The sequence below is a fragment of the Micromys minutus genome (assembly GCF_963924665.1).
Source record: "Micromys minutus genome assembly, chromosome: 23".
NCBI lineage: Eukaryota > Metazoa > Chordata > Mammalia > Rodentia > Muridae > Micromys > Micromys minutus.
In genome coordinates, this window is record NC_137958.1 from 11,636,785 (window position 1) to 11,657,361 (window position 20,577).

The 20,577-nt window shown below is 36.8% G+C and overlaps 1 protein-coding gene across 6 annotated transcripts in view; it reads right to left on the reverse strand.

Moving 5' to 3' along the window:
- Window positions 1–20,577, reverse strand: part of KMT2E (lysine methyltransferase 2E (inactive)) — a 58,176-nt gene that overhangs the window by 14,543 nt on the left and 23,056 nt on the right. For all 6 annotated transcript variants that reach the window (XM_080936374.1, XM_080936375.1, XM_080936370.1 and 3 more), the window contains 9 exons: window positions 15,968–16,026; window positions 14,502–14,674; window positions 11,783–11,821; window positions 10,523–10,753; window positions 10,295–10,425; window positions 8,316–8,433; window positions 7,079–7,188; window positions 4,426–4,690; window positions 3,619–3,717 (listed from right to left, as the gene is read on the reverse strand). In XM_080936374.1, coding sequence (XP_080792500.1) covers window positions 3,619–3,717; window positions 4,426–4,690; window positions 7,079–7,188; window positions 8,316–8,433; window positions 10,295–10,425; window positions 10,523–10,753; window positions 11,783–11,821; window positions 14,502–14,674; window positions 15,968–16,026 — 1,225 coding nt within the window. The remainder of the gene's footprint in view (window positions 1–3,618; window positions 3,718–4,425; window positions 4,691–7,078; window positions 7,189–8,315; window positions 8,434–10,294; window positions 10,426–10,522; window positions 10,754–11,782; window positions 11,822–14,501; window positions 14,675–15,967; window positions 16,027–20,577) is intronic.

A 20,577-nucleotide genomic window follows, 5' to 3' on the forward strand; every position in this document is an offset into this window, starting at 1 on the left:
CCCTTTTACTGATCTATCTGAAAATTATATTAACTTGAGTTTATGGGGAACTGGAGCTGGTGAGGAGATAAGAGATACTGGACATCCTGATTAGCCCCTCACAAGACTATTTATAGCTTGTAATGGCTGTAGTTTAGAACTGTGATACAAACCATGGCTTTATCCTGAGCCCATAGCTACTTCATTATCTGTGATCTGGGAAACTGACAGATTGCAATTCAGAGCTGGATTTGATACACTGTTATGCTGAAGTGTTAGGTCTTAACCAGTGTATGTGAAAGTATCCCATGTGACCTCCCTGGTTCACTATTGTGGTGATAATCTTAGTACATTATTTCTTAGTGTTATAATTTCATATAAGCAGAAGGGAAAAAATCTGCTTTGGTCCTCCTCCCATTTGAGATGTGCTTTTGATAATCTAAATTTTTTAATTTGTGTGTTAGTGCATATATGTGTATGTCTGTGGGAAGGAGTGGAATGCATTTCAGTGTGCTGTGTGAAGGACAACTTGGAGCCAGTTCTTGCCTTCCATGAGGCAGGTCCTAGAGATCTCACTCAGTCATCAGGATTGGCAGCATATGCTTTCACCCATTAAACCATCCTGCTGTGAAAAATAAACTGTACTGATTAGGCTGTAACTTATTTGAAACTGAAAATAAGCCTCAAGTCTAGGCACCATTAAGTAGCTTTACAGGTAAACTTGGTGTTAGAATAAATACATGTTCCCCCTGATTTGCTTTTCTTCTTTGCTATCAAGTGCCTTTTCTTAAAATGATCCCTGGATCTCAAGAGCATTCGACCTGGCCTGGAGTAACCAGAGTGCAAGATCAAGAGCGGGCTGGGGAAACTGCACCTCTGCAGCCTTCCAGTCTTCCTTTCCTCAAGTCTCAACCCAAGGGCTGAAAATATTCCATTAATAAAAGATCCCCAATTTAAAAACTGAGAAACACAAAACTGCCTATAAAATAAAGGAGTTGAAACCAAAGAGCACCTACTGAAAAGCAGACCCCTTATTTTAAAAATGGTCTCCTCTAATCCCCTTTCAAACAGCAATCTGATCAACAAGCTGGGCCATGGTGTCACACACCTTTAATCCCAGCTCTCTGAGTGGGAGGTGAGTGATGGGGATGGGACCTGCGGAGAAGAGATCTCGTGAGTTTGGGAGCAGCCTGGCCTACAAAGGGAGTTGGAGGTCAGTCAGGGCTTTTTACATAGAGACACCCTGTCTTGAGTAGACAAACAAAAAACCCAAAACAAATGGATACGAATGTTAAAGATCACTTAGACTATTAATAAAGAAAAGCATTCCAATGTAATAAGCCTTGCCTGCATGGTATTCTCATTTGTTCTATCATGTGAGACAGTCCAATGTACCTCTCAGTCTGTTCCTGACACTCATGATTTGCTATGACCACTGTCTATGAGAGTGGATCTACCAGTACTTACGTAGTAAGCCCTACCCACATAGCAAGCACTCCGTTTTGTTAAATGAGAAATATCCATGTTCTGTATAAAGCATATGTTGCTGCTGTGTGTGGAGGTGTGCTGGGAAGCACAGGAAGGTTTTGGATATTTATTACGAGAAACTAAAGCAGAACCATCTCATTTTGTTTGAACAGACATTCCATTCTGCCATGCATTTTAACAAAAATGATTCCTCCTCATGAATAAGAAACTAAGGTTACTAGTCAGCATCAGTTTTGCTGTGCAATAAAGAGAAAGATGAGAATGAGATCCATCCTATGTCTTCATCCGATGACTTTCCTGACAACAAATTTGCTCTCATACTTGAATAATATTAAAACTTGGCACATTCTAAACTGGCTTGCTAAGTTCATCACTTCAAAATGCATCAGCAACTGCACAGATTCAGAATAATACTGTTTTACCAGGGTACTTGTTGCACAAAATAAGAACCAGGAATGCCAGAACGGTCATCATGTACCCTAAAAGTTGCAAGGTATTCAAGCGCAGATAAGATGAACCAATAGAATTAACTTAGCTAACATACTTTCTCACAGACATCAAATTAGACATCTATAGAATACTTTGTGATATAGAGGAAGACTGAGAAAATTATGAGAATTGTATGTAATTCTAGGTAAAGGCTACAGATATTAGCTGGGCAGTGAAACTTCATTTAGCTCATAGTCATAACTTATCTTTTCTAATTGGGTGTTGTCAATTTAGTCCGCTCACTAAGCAGCTACTATTCTAAAAACCATGCATTGTTTTCTCCCCTTAGCACATGGGTTACGAAGTGATTTCTCATTAAGGTGTTTATGTTAGTTTGTGAAAACTATCTGGCTTAGACATCTGTCACCTCACTCATCACCAGGATTGATTAGACTTATCTGGATGCTTACTTTAATGTCCCCTTCTTCCAAACCACTCAAGCTCCATGTGTGTCCCTCAAACTGTACACTCAGTTATTAAAAAGGCAGGTGATGTCAGATAAATGATATCAGATAAGCTTTTGACAAGGGTAAGTGAGTAGTTTTGCTCCCCTGCTAGAAGCTCCAAGTAAGCTGTCAAGAGTATGCAACCAGGATAACACTAGCTAGCTGTTTGGCAAGTCCTGGCTATCCTTTCATTGATTCTCAAATTTCTGTCCTAATGAACACCATCATGACTCAACTTCCATGGGCTCCAGTTTGAGCTATGTGACTGTAATAGGCCATTAAAAGCATCAGGAGGTAGAAGCAAATGGTTCTCAAGAAGAGTTCCAGTTTTAGCTACACAGACACAGCACACACTATACCCTCACATCTAGAAACAAAACGGGCTGGAGCTCAGTAGTTGGGAGCACTTCCAGAGGACCTGGGCTCAATTCCTGGCAGCTCACACTTCTTTACATGGTAACTTTTCAGTGGTGGGACACAGCAGATTAACCCAGGCCCTTATAAGCTTTGCAAGTGCCCTATTGCCAAGCCACTCTGGGGCCTACACTTTACCTCCTCATCTCATGGCAATTCTGTGGCTTCAGCCCTGCAGATCCTGAGATACAGGGATGAGTTGCTAGACTGCTGTTAAAACTGACTTACAACCTCTTGTCTCGCATTTGTATTGAGGAAACATTTACAGAGGAATCATGAGGGGCATGGCGCTTTTGTTCTGGTAACAGCATGAGCACAGTCATGGAGGCTGCTAGGTCATGGTGGATTGTAAAGTTTTGCTACGTAACTGACTTTGGTATATACCTTATCTGACTTAATAGTAATGCAAACAGTTCTGTTTCTGTTTTCAATCATGAAAAGAAACTATATTGAGCTAATGAAAAAACATACTGAACAATACTGAACAATAATTGTGGCATTAAATTTATTAACAATTCTTAGCTTCAAGTGTTATTTTTTAAAAGGTGGTATACATTCTTAAATGCCTAATGAAAGTCAGTAAAAATACAAAACAACAAAAAACAAACAAACAAACAAACAAACAAAAAACCCCAGTTAAGTGTATTTAAATAGTAATGGCAAAGTCAGGTAAAACGGTTCAATGTCATATATCCCAAATTTACTAACTCGCAAGACAGATTGCACATAAAGGTAGTTCACTTGTGGAGGAGCAGCTGCCCCAGCCCAGGGTACATAAACAACCACAAGATTCCCAACTTACCATCTTCCTTTTCCTTTCTGCAATCTGCTCCTCAGATTCCATTTCTACTTCATTGCTAATAGGTGTTTTTTCTTCCATATCATCAATAAAATCTGGTTCCTGAAACATGAAAATCACTTATTTATGGAACATCTATATTACACCATCTATAAACTAGGAACTATATACTGTGCCTTTTGACTACAATTGTGAAATAAGCCCACCAAAATCTGAATTTCTAAATGAAATTTTCAAATTTATACTAGCGAGTAATTTCGTTTTCTGAGGCTCCTATCAAATATAGTAGTGTGGTCAAAACAAATTTTCACCAAACCTGTTTATATGAAATCTCTAATGTTTGTTTAATTTAATACTTAAGGTGGCAAGACACAAGATGGTGGCACACACCTTTAGTCATGTACTCTGGAAGCAGCCATAGACAGATCTGAATTCAAGGCTAGCCTGGTCAGCAACAGGGAGGTCTAAGCCACTCAGTGAGACACTGTCTCAAAATAACTACAAAAACTACAAAAATCTGATGTCTTTAAAGACTTCGTCTTAGGAAATTATTCAATCTCTGTAAAGCTCTGTCAGTGTGAGTGTTTCCTACTACTTTGGCGTGGACTGTAGGAGGACATGCCCGTGAGTGATTAAGCAGCAGAACAGGACTAGGGTGGCACATAGAACTTGTCTAGAGTATATGTTAGCCTCTATGTTCCAACCCCTGCACTGGGAAAAGTAAACTGTTAAATAATTGTATGATTAAAAAAGTTTAAATATAACATTTCCCTCTCTCAAATGAGTCCGTGAGAAGCAGGATGTCGGTACCTGGTTGTTCGACACTGAGAGCCTCAGTGGAGAAAGCTTTCTCTGTTTTGTTTCTGGACTCCTTATTCTGTTGTTTGTTCCTTCACAGTCCAAAGTAATATTCTGATTTTGTATATCTTTTTCTTTTGAAATATCTTTCTCTTTTTTTCCTTTTTTTCTTCTGGTCTCATAACCACTACTGATGTTTTCTGTGGATTCCGAGCTGCGCTTTAGAACAGGACACTCTGGATTTTCCTTGAGGCACGCACAGTCCACCTTGTATTTACTGAAATGATAACCAGGTAAATACTAAGATAAAACAAAATTGAGATGTTCATAATCTCTTTTAAGCTGTAACACCATAAAATTCATAAGCATCAACACCTTTACTAATTTGAATTTCTGGTGTCACAAAATAAATATTTCTTCATGAAAACACAGTATTAGATACGGGGTTTGTTGTTTCATTGTCTTACGCACCTGGGGACTGATCCCAAAGACAAGTACTTCAGATGTGCTCGCCAAGTGCTCTCCTACCAAATTAGTGCCACCCTTGAGAGGCTGATGTTTTGAACAGTCTTTTAAAGTAAAATGATTCTATAGCTTACGCAAGATAACATATTAAGGCAAAACCCATCCTTACTCGGTTTGAAAGTGTTATACTGACTATAAATTTGACTTCAACTAAAAAAATGCTAACTATGATAAATACCAGATCTTACCTAGTTCGTATTACATACACTTCAAGGGATGATTTTAGTAATCAGTTTTCCCTAAAATATACCTTGAAGAAAACTTAATTATGAGTCTTCTCTCTTTTAAATGGGGGTCTGAAGAACTACACTGTTTCTCATCTTCTCCCTAATTATTAGTACTCTCAATTTTACAGATGGTCCTAAAGTTTAGCTCACACAATTCTAGAGACTTCCCTTTTAGGATTACACTTAACTGCACTAACTTGTGTTTTCCACAGCAGTTCCTCCATGCCAGGAACTGCTGTAAACAGATTACATTAAATTCAAAACATTAAGTGAGTAGTATTGTCAATTTTGAGCTAAGGAATTATAGAGAGATGCAGAAACTGGTGTAACCAAGTGAACATGAGTAACCTATCCAGATATCAAGCCATACAGGTAAGAGTTTATATTGTGAACTTCTATGAGATAACAGTCTCCTAAAGCAGTGAGCATAAACCATCATATTAAATTTCCCCCTTCTGGGGTATTTTAAAAAGGTTTTTAAAAAGGCAGGAGAGGATAAAGCAGCAGGTAAATCCGTCTTTTTTTAAAAAGGGGGGGGAGCACTACATGTTAAACATACATGTTTTTTACTAATATACTTTCAAAAGAGAAAGCTTGGGGCTGGAGAACTTCCTAATTAGTTAACGATCATTTCCTGCTGTTGTAAAGAACCCGAACATCCATACAAAAGGGGCCCCTCACAACATTGCTCCACCTCCATGTGAGGAAATGTCTCTGGCAGCTGCAGGAACCAGTTCATATGTGCCGTACATGCACATAGATACATATATAAATTAAAAGGAAAGGCCAAGTTGATGATAAGTCTGACACAATCATAGAGATGCATATTGAAGGTAAAGGGACTATACGCCAACTGAAAACAATACACACTTAAAAACTTAATTTTAGAAATACTGTCTGTCACATGAAATGTATAGTATGTAGGAGAGATGGCTTAGAGATCAAGAGCACTTGTTCTTTCAGAGGACCCCAATTTGGTTTCCAGCACCCATAGCTGGATGGCTCCCTACCCAGCTCCAGCTCCAACATCCTCTTCTGGCCTCAAGCATCTATACATATGTGGTATACACTGTCCCACACAAACAAAAATCTCAAAAAAAAAAAAAAAAGTAAAAAATAAAATATAGGAGGAAATTAATTAAATGTTTATACATGTGGTGCACAAATGTAATTTCATCATTCAGGAGGCAGAGGCTGAAAGAACAGAGTTGAAAGACAAAATAGGGAGTTTGAGGCTAGCCCAAATCCTCCTCTTTACCCTCAAAAAACAGAATTATAGGCCTGTACCATCATGCATGACTTCTTCTCTCAGTCCTGGGGATGAGACACAGGGCTCTACAACACTAGACAAATACTCTAGCCATTGAGCTTTATCTCCTGCTTTATTTCATAATTTGGAAAATAAGTACATGGATATTTGTCTTATTTGTATTTCATAGAGTCTGAAAAATATAAATAATTCTTTCTTTACTCAAAATTAAAGGGTTCCCCCTAACATTTCAAAACAATAGTTCTTAATGTTTTACTGTAGTATTTCCAGCAAACCATTTCTATTACATTGCAAAGAAAATTTGGTGAAGTGGTTTTTGTTATTAAGAAAAAAAATTATGTGTTAATAATCACGTGACCAATCAAGTTGTTTAACAAGTTGAAGTAAATAAAAACTTGAAGTACAAGGAAGAAGGAAAAATCCTCACGTGATAAAGTCAGTTTTGAAGACCTGAATTTGAATTATTAATTGGAAGGTGTGAACACTCACGTGATGTTTGGAAATAAAAGGGTGGACCTTGTAACAACCCACTTAACTCAGGGACTATTAATGACTCCTGATAAAGTCCTAACAATGTCTAAATTATTATAAAGATAGTAAACTACTTTGAAACAACATAAGTCATTTACAGACTTGAACTTACCAATTCCCATAGTCAAAATCAAAGGCAATAGTAATTTCAGTCCCTTTTGGAATATTCTGTATAGAATAAATGTAGAGATGTATGGTTCCCTCTTCAATTTCATGCCTCACCTGTTAATTAAAAAGAATTATATATTTCTATAAACTACTTAGAGCACCTTTATTTTGCAATTAAAAAATTATTCACTATTGTTGTTATGGTTTGGTTTTGAGACAGTTTCTCACTATGTAGCCTTGGCTGGCCTAGAACCCACAGAGATCCACTTGCCTCTACCTTCTGAGTGTTGGGATTAAAGGTGGCATATTACCATGACTAGCTTAAAAAAATATTCTTAAAAGCATTTTAAACCCATGACATGGAAAAGTACCATTCACGACAAGAGTTAGAAATCAGTAGTTACTACTTGAAAGGTTGTCAAAGGTACACTGCCAACACTTACCCTACAGCCTACCCCTCCCACTCAGAATAGAACCAACAGTGCATTCTCATCTGAGCATACATACTTTACCTTTTCATCGTGTTTCAAACTGGAGGTGGAGGTTCTTTAAATGTGTGCGTATGTGTGTGTGTGCATGTGTATCATCCTGAGAATGAGTATGTACTAATGATACAATTAAGAATACTTTCCTTTGACACAACTGTAGTTTCACTTTTCATGACACTCTTTTTGCTTGGCACTACTAAATTACACAGAAAAGTGAAGCATAAAAGGCTGGGGATACAGTTCAGTGGTAAATTACTTGCCTAATGTGTGAGGTCCCCCCTTCCCACACACTAAATAAATGTAAAAATAAAAAGAATTATATCTGCTTTAGGTTTCAGATGTCATGGAAGTTCATAAAATAATGTATCTGACCTACAAACAGAGCATCCAGTATCAACAGAAATTCAATATTCCCTCTTCTAAGCAACATCACAGATAGATATACAAAGTAAAAAAAAAAAAGATGCGGTCTCATTCTGTAGCACTGGCTGGCCTAGAACTTGTTTGTTGTGCAGATCAGGCCGGCTGTGAACTCTGAGCTCTGGCTATATCTGCCACACAAGAGATAAAGAAGTGAATGCATGACCACACACAGCTTATAAATAGTAATTCTGAGATTAAAGATTGTTACCTAAATATTGACAACAGAAAAATATTGGACAAAATAAAATACATCAATAGCTAAAAGGTGTTTATCCTCAAGAAGACTTTCGTACTTTGTGCTCCTGTTTCATGAGACGTCAATAAGCTTACCTCTGCATTTGGTGTACAGGATCGCCTGATGAATCGAGCCTCATTCCCAAAAGTCCTTGCATCAACACACATTTCTAGGCCATGGAACTTGGAGTAGAATAAAACAAAAGGGTATGGCCTACAAACAGAAGTATTGCAAGCTGTCAGTGTAATAGGGCTAGAGAAGATAATCTGGTTGTAGAGTGCTTGCCTTGAGGGGACAGGGCCCTCAATTCAGTCCCCAGTGTCACCAGACAAGCAAACTATAACAAAAACTTATTTGTTATTCTTTTAGAGGCAAGTAAGAAAAATAAGAGATTAAGACATTTCTAAGACATGGTAATAAAGTAAGCATTTGAACATGGGTAATCTGACTCTAGAATCCATAACTTTAAACAAATAAGACTTGTGTCTACCTCAAGTTGCATAAGTCAAAAGCAATTAAGGTAGAAAAAATTTTAAGTAAGTTTTTTAATCTTTATTTTTTATTTTATGTGTATGAGTATTTTGTCTATACATGTTTGCAAATTATTTGTGTGCCTGGTACCTACAGAACTCAGAGGAAGGCCTTGGAGCCCCTGGAACTGAAGTTCTAGATGGTTGTAAGCCACCATGTAGGTAGGTAGTAGGGACCAAATACATGTCCTTTAGAAGAGCATCCAGTGTTCTTAACTGTTGAACTGTCTCTCCAGCCTCTTTTAGGCAGAGATTAATAAAACAAAACAAAACAAAAAAAAAAAAACCCAACAGAAAAACCATTCCCTTTACATGCATTTGAAGTCCCAGTTCCTGCTGTGGTTAAAACTGATTTATACTAGATTTCAGATAGAATATGCTATATAAGAGGCATAGATCTTATGTATCTTTTGTGGCTTAAATACTCAAATTATAAATAATGTTTTAATAATGTTATTGTATTAAACAGCACAGACTTTTATTTCCCTAACGGTAGCAAGATATTTCTATACCTCTGAGAAGGATGGCGATCACAAAATCACTATAAGAATTCTCTTTAAGAATTCCACACCTCAAAAGCAGCCTCTAAAACCATCCCAACATCAGCAAAGGGGGAGCTAAAAGTGGGGATAGCAGCACAGGGGCATATCTAACCCTGTCTGATAAAGGGGAGTTTCAACTTCAGCCACCACGTTCTTTTCAGGTTCTAGTAAGTATGTTACAACTTAGGTAGTGGGAGACAAGGTTCTTGAAAATCTTAGAGAATGATAATTCCAGGCCGACACCCTATATAGCTAAGCTATCTTGCTTTTACTTGTTCAATGTGGCTTACTTTAGAATTCAGCAATATAGAAACAAGCAAGAGGCTATGAAATAGACCTTTACATGTTGACACACTACAAAATTTATCATTGGCATGACAACCATACTATACTTTAAAATACTAAAATGATCATGGGGGAGTGAGAAGGAGGGGGAAATCACACAAGGCATCCCGGCCTAATCAAAACCTCAGTGATGGACTAGGGAGATTGTTCAGCGGGTAAGAAACTTGCCACGCCAATTGTAAGGACCTTCGTCTTAGTTAGAATCCTTACAATCTAGGTACAACAGGATGTGGTGGAATTCCAGTGCTTCTCCATCAAGGTGTAGGGCAGGCAGTCCCTAGAGGCTTGGAGACCAGCTAGCTTGCGATGAACAGCAGAGATAGTCGGTCAGTCTTAACAAGGTGGAAGGTGAGGGCTGACATCTGAAGTTGCCCTCTGACCTCCACATAGATGCCATGAAATAAACATGCCCAGATACATAAAGACATCCTGCATGTGAGTGCATGCGTATACACACACACACACATTCATTTTGTTGGCATTAGTGACTCTGTAAATTAACCATTCAGGAGGCCAAAGTGTAAGAATGAAAAGTTCTAGGTCTACCTGGGTTATACAGTGAAAAACATCTTAAAAACAAAACAAACAACAACAACAAAAAAAAACCCTAACTTTTAACTCTTGAAAACCATCATGAAAAAAAAAAAAAGAATATACCTTTTAAAGAAGTATCCATTTGCTTCAAACTGCTCTCTCAGCATAAACTTCCCTCTGTATTCAATGATAAGTGCATCAGGAGGCAAGTCTTTGGCAGATTTCAGAATTTTTTTATTCTTCTGTATATGGCTCTAGAATCAGTAAATGTATAAATTAAATCAGTTATTCAGTCTAACTAAAAACATGCTGCACAGGCAGTTTCATAAGGTTTTGACAAGGGGCACACACCTCTACAGGAGGTTTGAAGAGGGAATTGTTGGTGCCCAATTCTGATTTAGTCATGTCTTTGCTGTCATTCCCACTGCCGAGTCTCTGAGCTAGTCTTTGCGCCTCTCTCTGGACGCCTTCGCTGTACTGGTTCTTATTTGCTTCTTCATAACGATCCATCCATGCTTTGATTTTCGTCTCCCATACAAAATTTGAACCATCAGATGAAGGATCAATTTCTGGTGCTGAACCCTAAAATCATAGGAAAACAGGATTACTCTTTAAATTCAAGCACAGACATGCGCGCATGCACACACACACAAAATAACTTATGTAAGAGAATGTAAAGCTATAGTGAGTGCCTATCTAAGATGATACAGATTAAAAAATCATCAATTAGCCCATTAGACTTTTATACTACACACCAGGAAAGTAAGATGGAAACCGATAAAGGACAAGTGACACTGAAAGAGCAAGTGTTACTCCTAGTGTCACTGTCACTATAGTAGCCAATTTAAGAACATTAAAACACTTGAAAGTTAGATCAATCTCAGCTAGTGTCCAAAACAAAACAAAAACAACAAAAAACAGCCAGCATGTGAAACTTCTGATTCTACAGACCTATATACCTACATCATAGCAGTAAACTTGTTCATTTTAACTTCAAAAATCTGTGTGTACTCCTAAAACACTGAGCCATCTCTCCAGTTTTAAACCAAGCTGGTCTGGTAGGAGAGGCCTGCAAACTCTAGCGAGTAAGGATGCTGAGATTAGATTCAAGGCACAGTGAGGTCAAGGGCAGCCCTGGGTAACATAGTGAGACCCTGTTCCAAAACCTTGAAGATGCATGCTAACTAATTCAAGGTCCACATGACTAGCCCGTATTAACAATAAGAGATTATGGTGGCTTTACAGTCCACTGTTCAGTGTGACTAACTCAGAATTCCAGCTGTGCAGTTTTCAATGGGTTAATGTGTAGCATGTACTAATACACTTTAGTAGTATCAGAAACATGCAATACAATGACAAATGAAATTTCAATTATTTCAATTGTAATATTTACATTTATTCTTCCCTCTTTTTGTTAATGTTGTAACAACATCAATAAACTGTCAAAAATTGACTTATTAATCCACTTAGAACTTTAAGGGTCTACTTCTCGTAAAAGCAGTGAATTGCCAAGCAACACAGAGCATATAAAGACCAATATAAATAAGCAGCAACTATAAAGCTCTTGATTTAGCACTAGTTAACAATAATGCCTTAATTTAATATATTTACCTTAACCCTTGATGATTTCCTAGATCCTTCACGAAAGGCCTAAAATAAGCATGGAATTAAGTTAGTTTTTTACCCCCAAACATGGATATAATAGCAAGCATCAACTGTTTATTAAAGCATTCTGCTGAAGTGAAATAATCTGGCAGTAGCAATAAAGCTGGGACAATGGCAAATATGAAGTGAATACAGTTATACCAAAAGTCTACTACAAATAAATTTTAACTCTTTAGAACAGTAAAGTATGTATATAATAAAAATATTCTATGTGCTGAATATCATAATAATCAAATTGCAGGTATCAACTATACAGGTGAAAGACAAGACAGTGGGGACTTGGACTAAATCTACAATAACAAAATGATTGAAGATATACTAAGATTTTTCAACAGAAAACTCAATAGAGCTATTGAGAATAAATCTGATTATCAAAGACTCAATACAATAACAGATTTCAGAGTCTAAGTACTATCATATTGTCTATGCTGGTGAGACAGTCATATAGACATACACACAATATCAAGGAAGATAAGACAAGTTTGGTGTAGAAGGAAACAAGAAGAAAAATGCTATTTGATGCACACAGCGGCAGAGCCTTAAACCTTAACCCTAAGGCAGAAGCTGGTGGATCTCTGTGAATTCCAGGCCAGCCAAGACCACACAAAAAGACTCTAGTCTCAGAAACAAAACAACAGAAAAGAATGAAGATTTGAAATTAGGTGGGATGTCCCAAGATCATTAGCTTACTTAACCACTAGGTTTACATTCCAAGTTTAAACTGTTTGTTGGAAAAAAGTTATTTCTCTGTTGAGTCTTTGGAGAAGGAAAAGGGTACAGGTTGAACATCACGTATCCAAAAATTTGAGCCTAGAAGTCTTTTAGACTGTTTTTCTTTTGACAGATTTTAGATTAAACTGCAACTTGAAAATCATAATTCAAATCCAGAATGTTCTAATTTCTAAAACTTTCTAACAACTATTTCAGATTTTTGATATGGGGACACTCAAAACTAATCTGTGCTGTCACTAAATTCTTCCTTGTAAGGTAGTCACAGTGAACGCTTTTAATGTGTGGATATTAACATTTCATATCAAATCCGAATTACTAAGATGCTGCCAATACCTTATTAGGTTTCATAAATATTATAAAACAGTCATCTCTTCAAAAATTTATGACTAATTAATTTTCAACAACTAAATAAGAGTAGACCGAAAACAAAGTAAACTATATTCTTTTGCTACATATTTTTATTGGACAGTGTCCCCATATTAAAAACTAACATACAATGAGGAGTTTTATGCCCAGTTCTTGGACTCTATAATTGCTGTCAAGTACTAATGACAATGTCTGGGCAAGTACTATTTATAATATACAGCAATATTCTAAGATAAATGACAATCAAGATTCACGTTTATTCATTTTGAATACTCATCATTTCACTCAGAGAAAACACACAATCTATGCTTTATTAAACTAAACTCAGTAAAATAAATATGCTAGAATTAAATTTCTAAGTAACTTTTATATAAATAACAAAGAAAACACAGTACCCAAAAGGCTCAGTTAAGTAACCTATCAGTGAACCCCTGTATTGTAAACAAAGGTCAGACTCTACATACACAGGGAAAGACATGTCATCTCTGTACGAGAACAACAGAGATGAGCACAGTGTGGTGAAATGGGGCTGAACACTGAAATAAAAAGCTCAAGGCCACTTCCGACTGTATTTGTATTTGCTGGAGAAAAGCAACACTCCTGTCAGTTCAGTGGAAAAGAAAAGAAGATGCAAGATTGTTTCAAAGGGTGAAATAAGCAGTGTAACAGAGAAGGGTGACAACTGTTGGTGATTGTACAAACAGCCGACTGTCTGCAATGGGTAAATACAATTCCATTCTTCAGTTTTTACCTACATGAATATTTCCACATTAATTAACAGGGACACATTATTAGAGCTGTCTGTATTGTATAATTACAGAGTATACTTACACGTGTTTATGAGATCTGGTCTAACCCACACACCTATGTTACTCATGGTATAATTACTGATTCTGGCTAAAACCATACAGATTATGTTCCTGTAGGTAACTGTAACCTAATAATGAATATATTTGCACGACAGTAATAATAGTGTATGTTTCTTTATCAAAACAGAACAAAATACTCGATAAAATGTCTTCACTTTATAATCTGATAGGACAATGACTTTATGTACCACCATTGAGAATTTGTTATTAACAAATTAATGAAACATTAGCCTATAAACTGTTGCCTGCCATTAGATCTTTGGATCTCATATCAAATAAAATATAAAAGAAAAATAAGAAATTCAGCAATTAGGAAGCTTTTATTAACAATGAATCTTATTAAGGTTACAAACAGTTCTAAGTAATAATTACATGCTTCCTTACCTAGTAATTATTAAATATAAGGCTGTGATTTCTGTTTTCAGTCTGTTCTGCTTCACTTAGGCATTTACAATGTCTGTCATTCATCTCAGAACACTGATGCCAGAGCAATGAGCAATGTCTCTTGTAGTCCATGCCAGTCTTTAAATGCATTGCAATTTCTAAATAAGATTGCTTAACATTTTAAAATACAAACTTGCTAGATCTTTCCACACTTAGCTGCTATCCATGCTCTCCCTGCAGTCATGTCTTGCCTGTAACTCAGCTTCCTATCAGCTCTTATCTACTCGTCTGAAATAAAAAGGCAAAAAACGTACTTTTTTACATTTTGGAAAGTGTTGTTCTCTCTCCGTACATTTTTTCCTTCTTTTATCAGTGGCCTTGGGCAGTCTGGAGGCTGTCAGAGTGACTGACGCTGGAGTGTGCTGGAATGCAGTGTACAGTTCCACAGGAACTTCGTCGCCACTCTCAGTTGCACTGGTATCACCATCTTTGATGAGAAACAAAGTCAGCGCACTTTAGTACTTCTATTTTAAGCAGAATAAGAAAGCAGCACTCCACCCAACAAAGGATGACTTCCTTGTTCCTAAAGAATAAATTCATTTTCTCACTCCAGTCATTCACTTGAAAGATACACTGAAATGTAAACTACATGCTTTTCTTATACACACACTAAATCATTAAGGATGTCTGATGGCCCCTGCTGGTCTGGAGAAACAGGCAAGAGTACACTCGACTAACGGAACTCAAATTTTCTATGGCCATACCTATAAAAAAATAGATATTCACTTAAAAGTTTAGCCTGTCATTCCATGGCATAAAAGCAAACTTATGCACCATTGTTTAATCAAAGGAACTTTTTATAACAAAACAATTGGAAACAAACCATAATGTCCACCAAGGAGCAAGGGCTGAGTAAAAAAAAAAAAATGTTTATTTAAAATTGGTCCTGCTCCAAAATTAAAAACATAGCAAGCTGGGACATAGTGGCATCTGCTTTTAATCCCAGCACTTGGGAAGCAAAAGGATTGCACATGCAAACATGCCATTAATCCCAGCACTTGGAGGCAGAGGCAGGTGGATCTTCGAATTCAAGGCAAAAAAGCTCAGGCCAACATGGGCTGCACAGAAGACCCTATCTAAAAAAGCAAAAACAAAAGAAAAATCCTAAACATAAAAATTACAGCATATACAAAATTATAACATGGTATTCTAAAAAATTTTTTAAATACTATTTTATATTGTATACTAATAGATCATTATTCCAACCAACATATCTTACTTTTTTAAATATTACCTAAGTGTGAGACTAATAGGTGATTTAAACTTTTGATTTCTTTGTTCTGGTTATTATGTTTCTTAAAATATAAACATGCATATTCTGTAATCATAGGTCTATACTTGAGATTATAATAAAGATACACAGTCAAAATACATTATTAACAAGGCATTGGGGGCTGGAGAGATGGCTCTGAGGTTAAGAGTACTGGCTGCTCTTCCAGAGTACTGGGGTTTGAGTCCCAGCAAGCCTATGGGGCTGATAACTATAACTTCAGTTCTGGGGCATCCAATACACCCTCCTTTTATGGTTTCTAAGGGCACCAGGCACACATGCTACACAGACATACATGTAGGTAAACCACTCATGCACACACAAAATTTTTTCTTTCAATTTTTTTAAAATTAAAAAAAAATCAGGTGTTTTTATTCTAATTAAAAATATTCAGATCACATATTTTCTAAATCACAGTAATCTGACTTTAGAACGGTCTTTTTTACATACCTGACATATTTTCTCTTTTCCGGCGTTGCAGTAGTACTGCCCTCTCTTTATCCAAACTCCTATATTAAGACATTAACATAAACTTCCATAAGCTTAGATATGAAGATGATTTACATGTGATGAATTTCATAATCTTTATGTTCTTATTGAATAAATATAAATTATGTGCAGCATCCTCTGCCTGACAGGTTATATATGATCTCTCTCTCTCTCTCTCTCTCTCTCTCTCTCTCTCTCTCTCTCTCTCTCTCACACACACACACACACACACACACACACACACACACACACACACACACACTGGAACAGTTTTAATCCATTTCTTTCTACTAAGAAAATAATGTTTACTAGGAAGTGAGCACATTTTTCTAATTTGAATTTATAGCAAAATAAAATAAAATAAAATCCACATTAGCAACTATAATTAAAAACCACAAATTGATTTAAGTAATGTATGATAGTAAATTAGTATGCCTTAAATTATTTCCATGATTTACTTATTTATACTGCATATTTAGGTAGGGTCTCAGGGCCTAAGTAGCCCAGATTGCTTCAAACTGTCTCAGCTGCTCTGTTCTGGGATTACAGCTGTAAGCTACTACATGCATTTCCACTCTTAATAAGTATTCACTTATTTTTTGAGGGTGGCCTCTAATTGAGAGATGTGCCTGCCTCTGCTTCCTAGGTGTTAAAGTTAAAGTGTACTAGCATGTGTGTTCTTGCTTCCCAAGCACTGGGATTAGAAGCAGGTACCACCATACCACAGCTTGCCACATTGAATTAAGACCAGTTTTAAATAATTTCTTCAAAATATGACTTCCACTCTTAATTAGGTCTTCCAAGCATGGTGGGAGGCAGAGCTAAGAGGATCTCTGTGAGTTTGAGGCCAGCTTGGTAAGTTCCATAAGAAAGTTCCAAACCAGCCAAGCCACACAGTGAGACCATATCTCAAGGAGGGGAAAGACATGGGAAGAAGGAAAGAAATAAAGAAATTAACAAAGAAAGGAAAGAAGAGAAAGAAAAAGAAAAAAAGAAGCTAATTATTTATTGTATAGAGAAACCAAATACACTAGATTATTCTAATATGAATGAGAGTAGGGCTCTAGACTTGAGTGTTTATAAAGTCAACAAAGGCTGTGCATTAATACACTAAGGGCCTGTGGCCAGGCTCACAGCATAGTGTGGCAGTAAGAAGCTCTCAGCTCACTATCCTTTTAAATTCATGGCTTATGTCAGTTTTAACTAATTTTTCTGGAATTCATCAACAGACACTGCTCCATCAAAATCTCCTTGTCAAGGTGTTCAAGGTGGACAAGATCAAACATAGCTATAATCCCAGCCCTTGGGAACTGCAGCACAAAGATGCTGAGTTTCAAGTAGGCTTGGGCTATGTAAGGAATTCAGGGCTGACCTGTATATGCTGCCGATAGCCTACCTCAGAAAAACAAAAATAATTCGGTGAAACTGTCTATCAAAAGACTAACAGTTATCATAAAGTCAAAAACTTTACTCACGATAAGAAAGTTCACGTAAAACCATGGTGAAGTTAGTCTTTCTTACCTAATAAAATTGACTAACCCCAAGTCTGTCAATTCTCTACTGAGAGGATTGAGAGAACAGCTTTGTTTATCTGCTGTTGATGGCACTCAAAACTACACCACTCATTCTGGAAGGGGTACAGCTATATATGGTAAGCTTTAAGTTGAACATTATCATACGAGACCAGAAACAAATGGTCACCAAGAATGACTAAAATAAATCATAGTAGACAGAAAAGTTCTTGAAGAGAAAAGTTAATCTCTATCCTACTCTGAAGTGCTTTTCAGCATGTTAAGGAGAGAATGGAAATGTACTCTGTATCTGATTTCTGCTTCCCCAAGTAAGAAGAGAACCTTCACAGTCTGTTTGTGTGTAAGAAAAGAAGCAGTGGAAGGAAAAGTCGTCTGAAAAGAGTCTGGAGTAGAGAGGATGAGGGAGAACACTTACTTGAATACCCCTTGTTATATATCTGACTTTAGTACAATTATTTCTTACAGTAAGCTGTGTAACTGCAAAAGTTATGTTTTTAAAAAGCAGTTAACATTAACAACTAACTGGAACCATGGGTAATAATGTATCTCTATAATTCAGTACTTGTGAGGTAGAAGCAGCCTAACCTTTAAGACTCTCAAGAAATCAATCTAACCCAATTGGATTCTTCACACATTCTTAGTGTTTGTTCATTCGTTCCTTCATTCATTCCTTGTGTCCTGGGAACCCAGGCACTGTACATACTGAATAAGCATCCACCCACACTCAGTCCTCATTAATTTCTTCTATTTTTTAAAATCTATGTTGTTTGAGAAATTGTCTCACCACATTGTCCTAGAACTTGTTATGTAGACCAGACTGGCTTCAAACTCACAGAGATTCATCTGTGTCTACTTCCCAAATGTTGGAATTAAAGACAAACCTCAACACAAACATTCGAAAGTTACACTAAACTTGCAACCTTCACACAATTGAGTTATAGATTGGCATGGAAAAAAATCTTAAGTTTGTACTAAAATTCCCCAAAAAGGGGAAGCAACACAAATATACACCCATGGAGGTTTATCAATAGACCATGATACATATATACCACAGAATATACCAGCAATGAAAAAGAATGTAATGAAACATGAAGGACATTAAATCTCTCTCAGGGAAGCACAATGAGTTCAAAAGCATACAGGGTCATATACTGTATGATTCCCATTCTTAAAATAACAAAATTATCAAAATGAAGTATCAATTAGTGGGTGCTAAAGGCTAGGAATGAGAGGGATAAAGACAGGATAAAGAGTCCTTGCAATGATGACTATTCTATTTAATGATATCAAAATGTGAACATCTAATGATAATATTTGTATAGACAGCATCACAAGGTGTTCTCACTATAAAAAGGTAAGTAAGAATACAAGTTATCTGTGTAAGTAAATCTGCAATTAATTTAAAGCTTAACTTAGAAATGCAAAATAAGACTAATAGTGCAAATGAAACTAATAATCTAAGCAACCTAAGTGTGAATCTAGTTAGTGACATTCTTATCAAGAGACTTTAAATACAATAAAAATTTTCCCAACATAATATTTTATTGATTATTTGGGAACTACATACAAAGCAACCTAATTACACAGGCTTTACATTACTTCCAGGTTTACCATCCTACCCTTCTGCCCTCCCACCAAAAGAGAGAAAAAAAAATATATGCATATATATATGTCAAAGTTGTTTTGCCCACTGGCATGATCCAACTCCCAGTGGTTAGTCCCTTAAAATGACTGAGTTCTTCCCTACCCCACTGTCACCAGAGGCATCAACTGTGAAGAGCCACACCTAAGCATCTTAATCACAAATTTTAAGTACTTTCTTTAACGCTTCCTGTCTAGACAGTTTCCCCTTTTTCTTGTGGAATGAAGAGAGGCTGTCACAGAAGCCCTAAATTTCTCTCATTCTCAATTATGAGTTTGCAGTCATTGACATAGCAAAGGAAGCTTCCTTGCCTGTAACAGCCAAAGGCAGCAAGGATCATGGACTTCCACATGGTTTCTAGAAGCAGCATGGTCCATGACCATCCACAAAGCCTCTGTGGTCCCCAATGGCATCACTGACTGTAATAGACACCAGACACCAAGATGGCCTCGAGTGGCAGCATGAAACATAGACATCTACATGTGGCCCCATGGACCACAGATATCATCAACATGTCCTCAGGCAGCAGCACAGACCACAGACATCAACATAGCCCTGGCAGCATATAAGTTGATATAATATCCCTCAGTGGTATAGTCCACAAAGGGTAAAAGTTCTAAAATGCTTTACATAATTATATTAGTGTGCTAGTGTTGTAGTTACTATACTTATTCTATGGAATTAATCAATTGAGTAATTATAATATTCTAATTATTCTTCTCTTGTTGAGAAATTGGGTAAAAAGACATACACCCATATGTACTATAAAAATATGCAGATGTAAAATAAAATTTTATATTCTTAATTTGACCTGCAATTATAAGTATAAATTCATGTGAGTTCTTTCTACTATTTTACTTCAGAAGGAGGTGCATTTTGTTGTTATTATTTCAATGTGTGTACACAGTCATTTGTGAGCACAAAGGTTCACATACATGTAGAGGGCAGACAACAATTTCCAGGATCATCCCCAGGAAGACTATCTACTTCCTTTGAAACTTTCTTATCTGCCTACAACTCACCAGTTAACCTAGACAGGCCTGGCCAGTGAGCCCCAGGGATCCTTCTGTTTCTGCCGTCCCTGGGCTAGGTTAGAAGTCATGTGACAATGTACATCTTTTTTTTAATATGTAAATCAAACATTTAGTAAGCCATTCCCACAGCCTATTTTAACTGGGTTTTAAATGTCTATAATAAAAAGATGTGTTGATGATGGTATCATTTAAGACAGGGATCTCATGTAGTCTAAGGCTGAGCTCAAACAAATATGTGCAGCCAAGCTGGACCTTCAACCCAGACCCGTCTTCCTCCATCACTCAGGTGCAGGGTCCTTCTTGCCTGGCTTCGTAATAATGACTTTAAAAACAAAACAGGCAATGACCTGTTTGGTCAGTGCT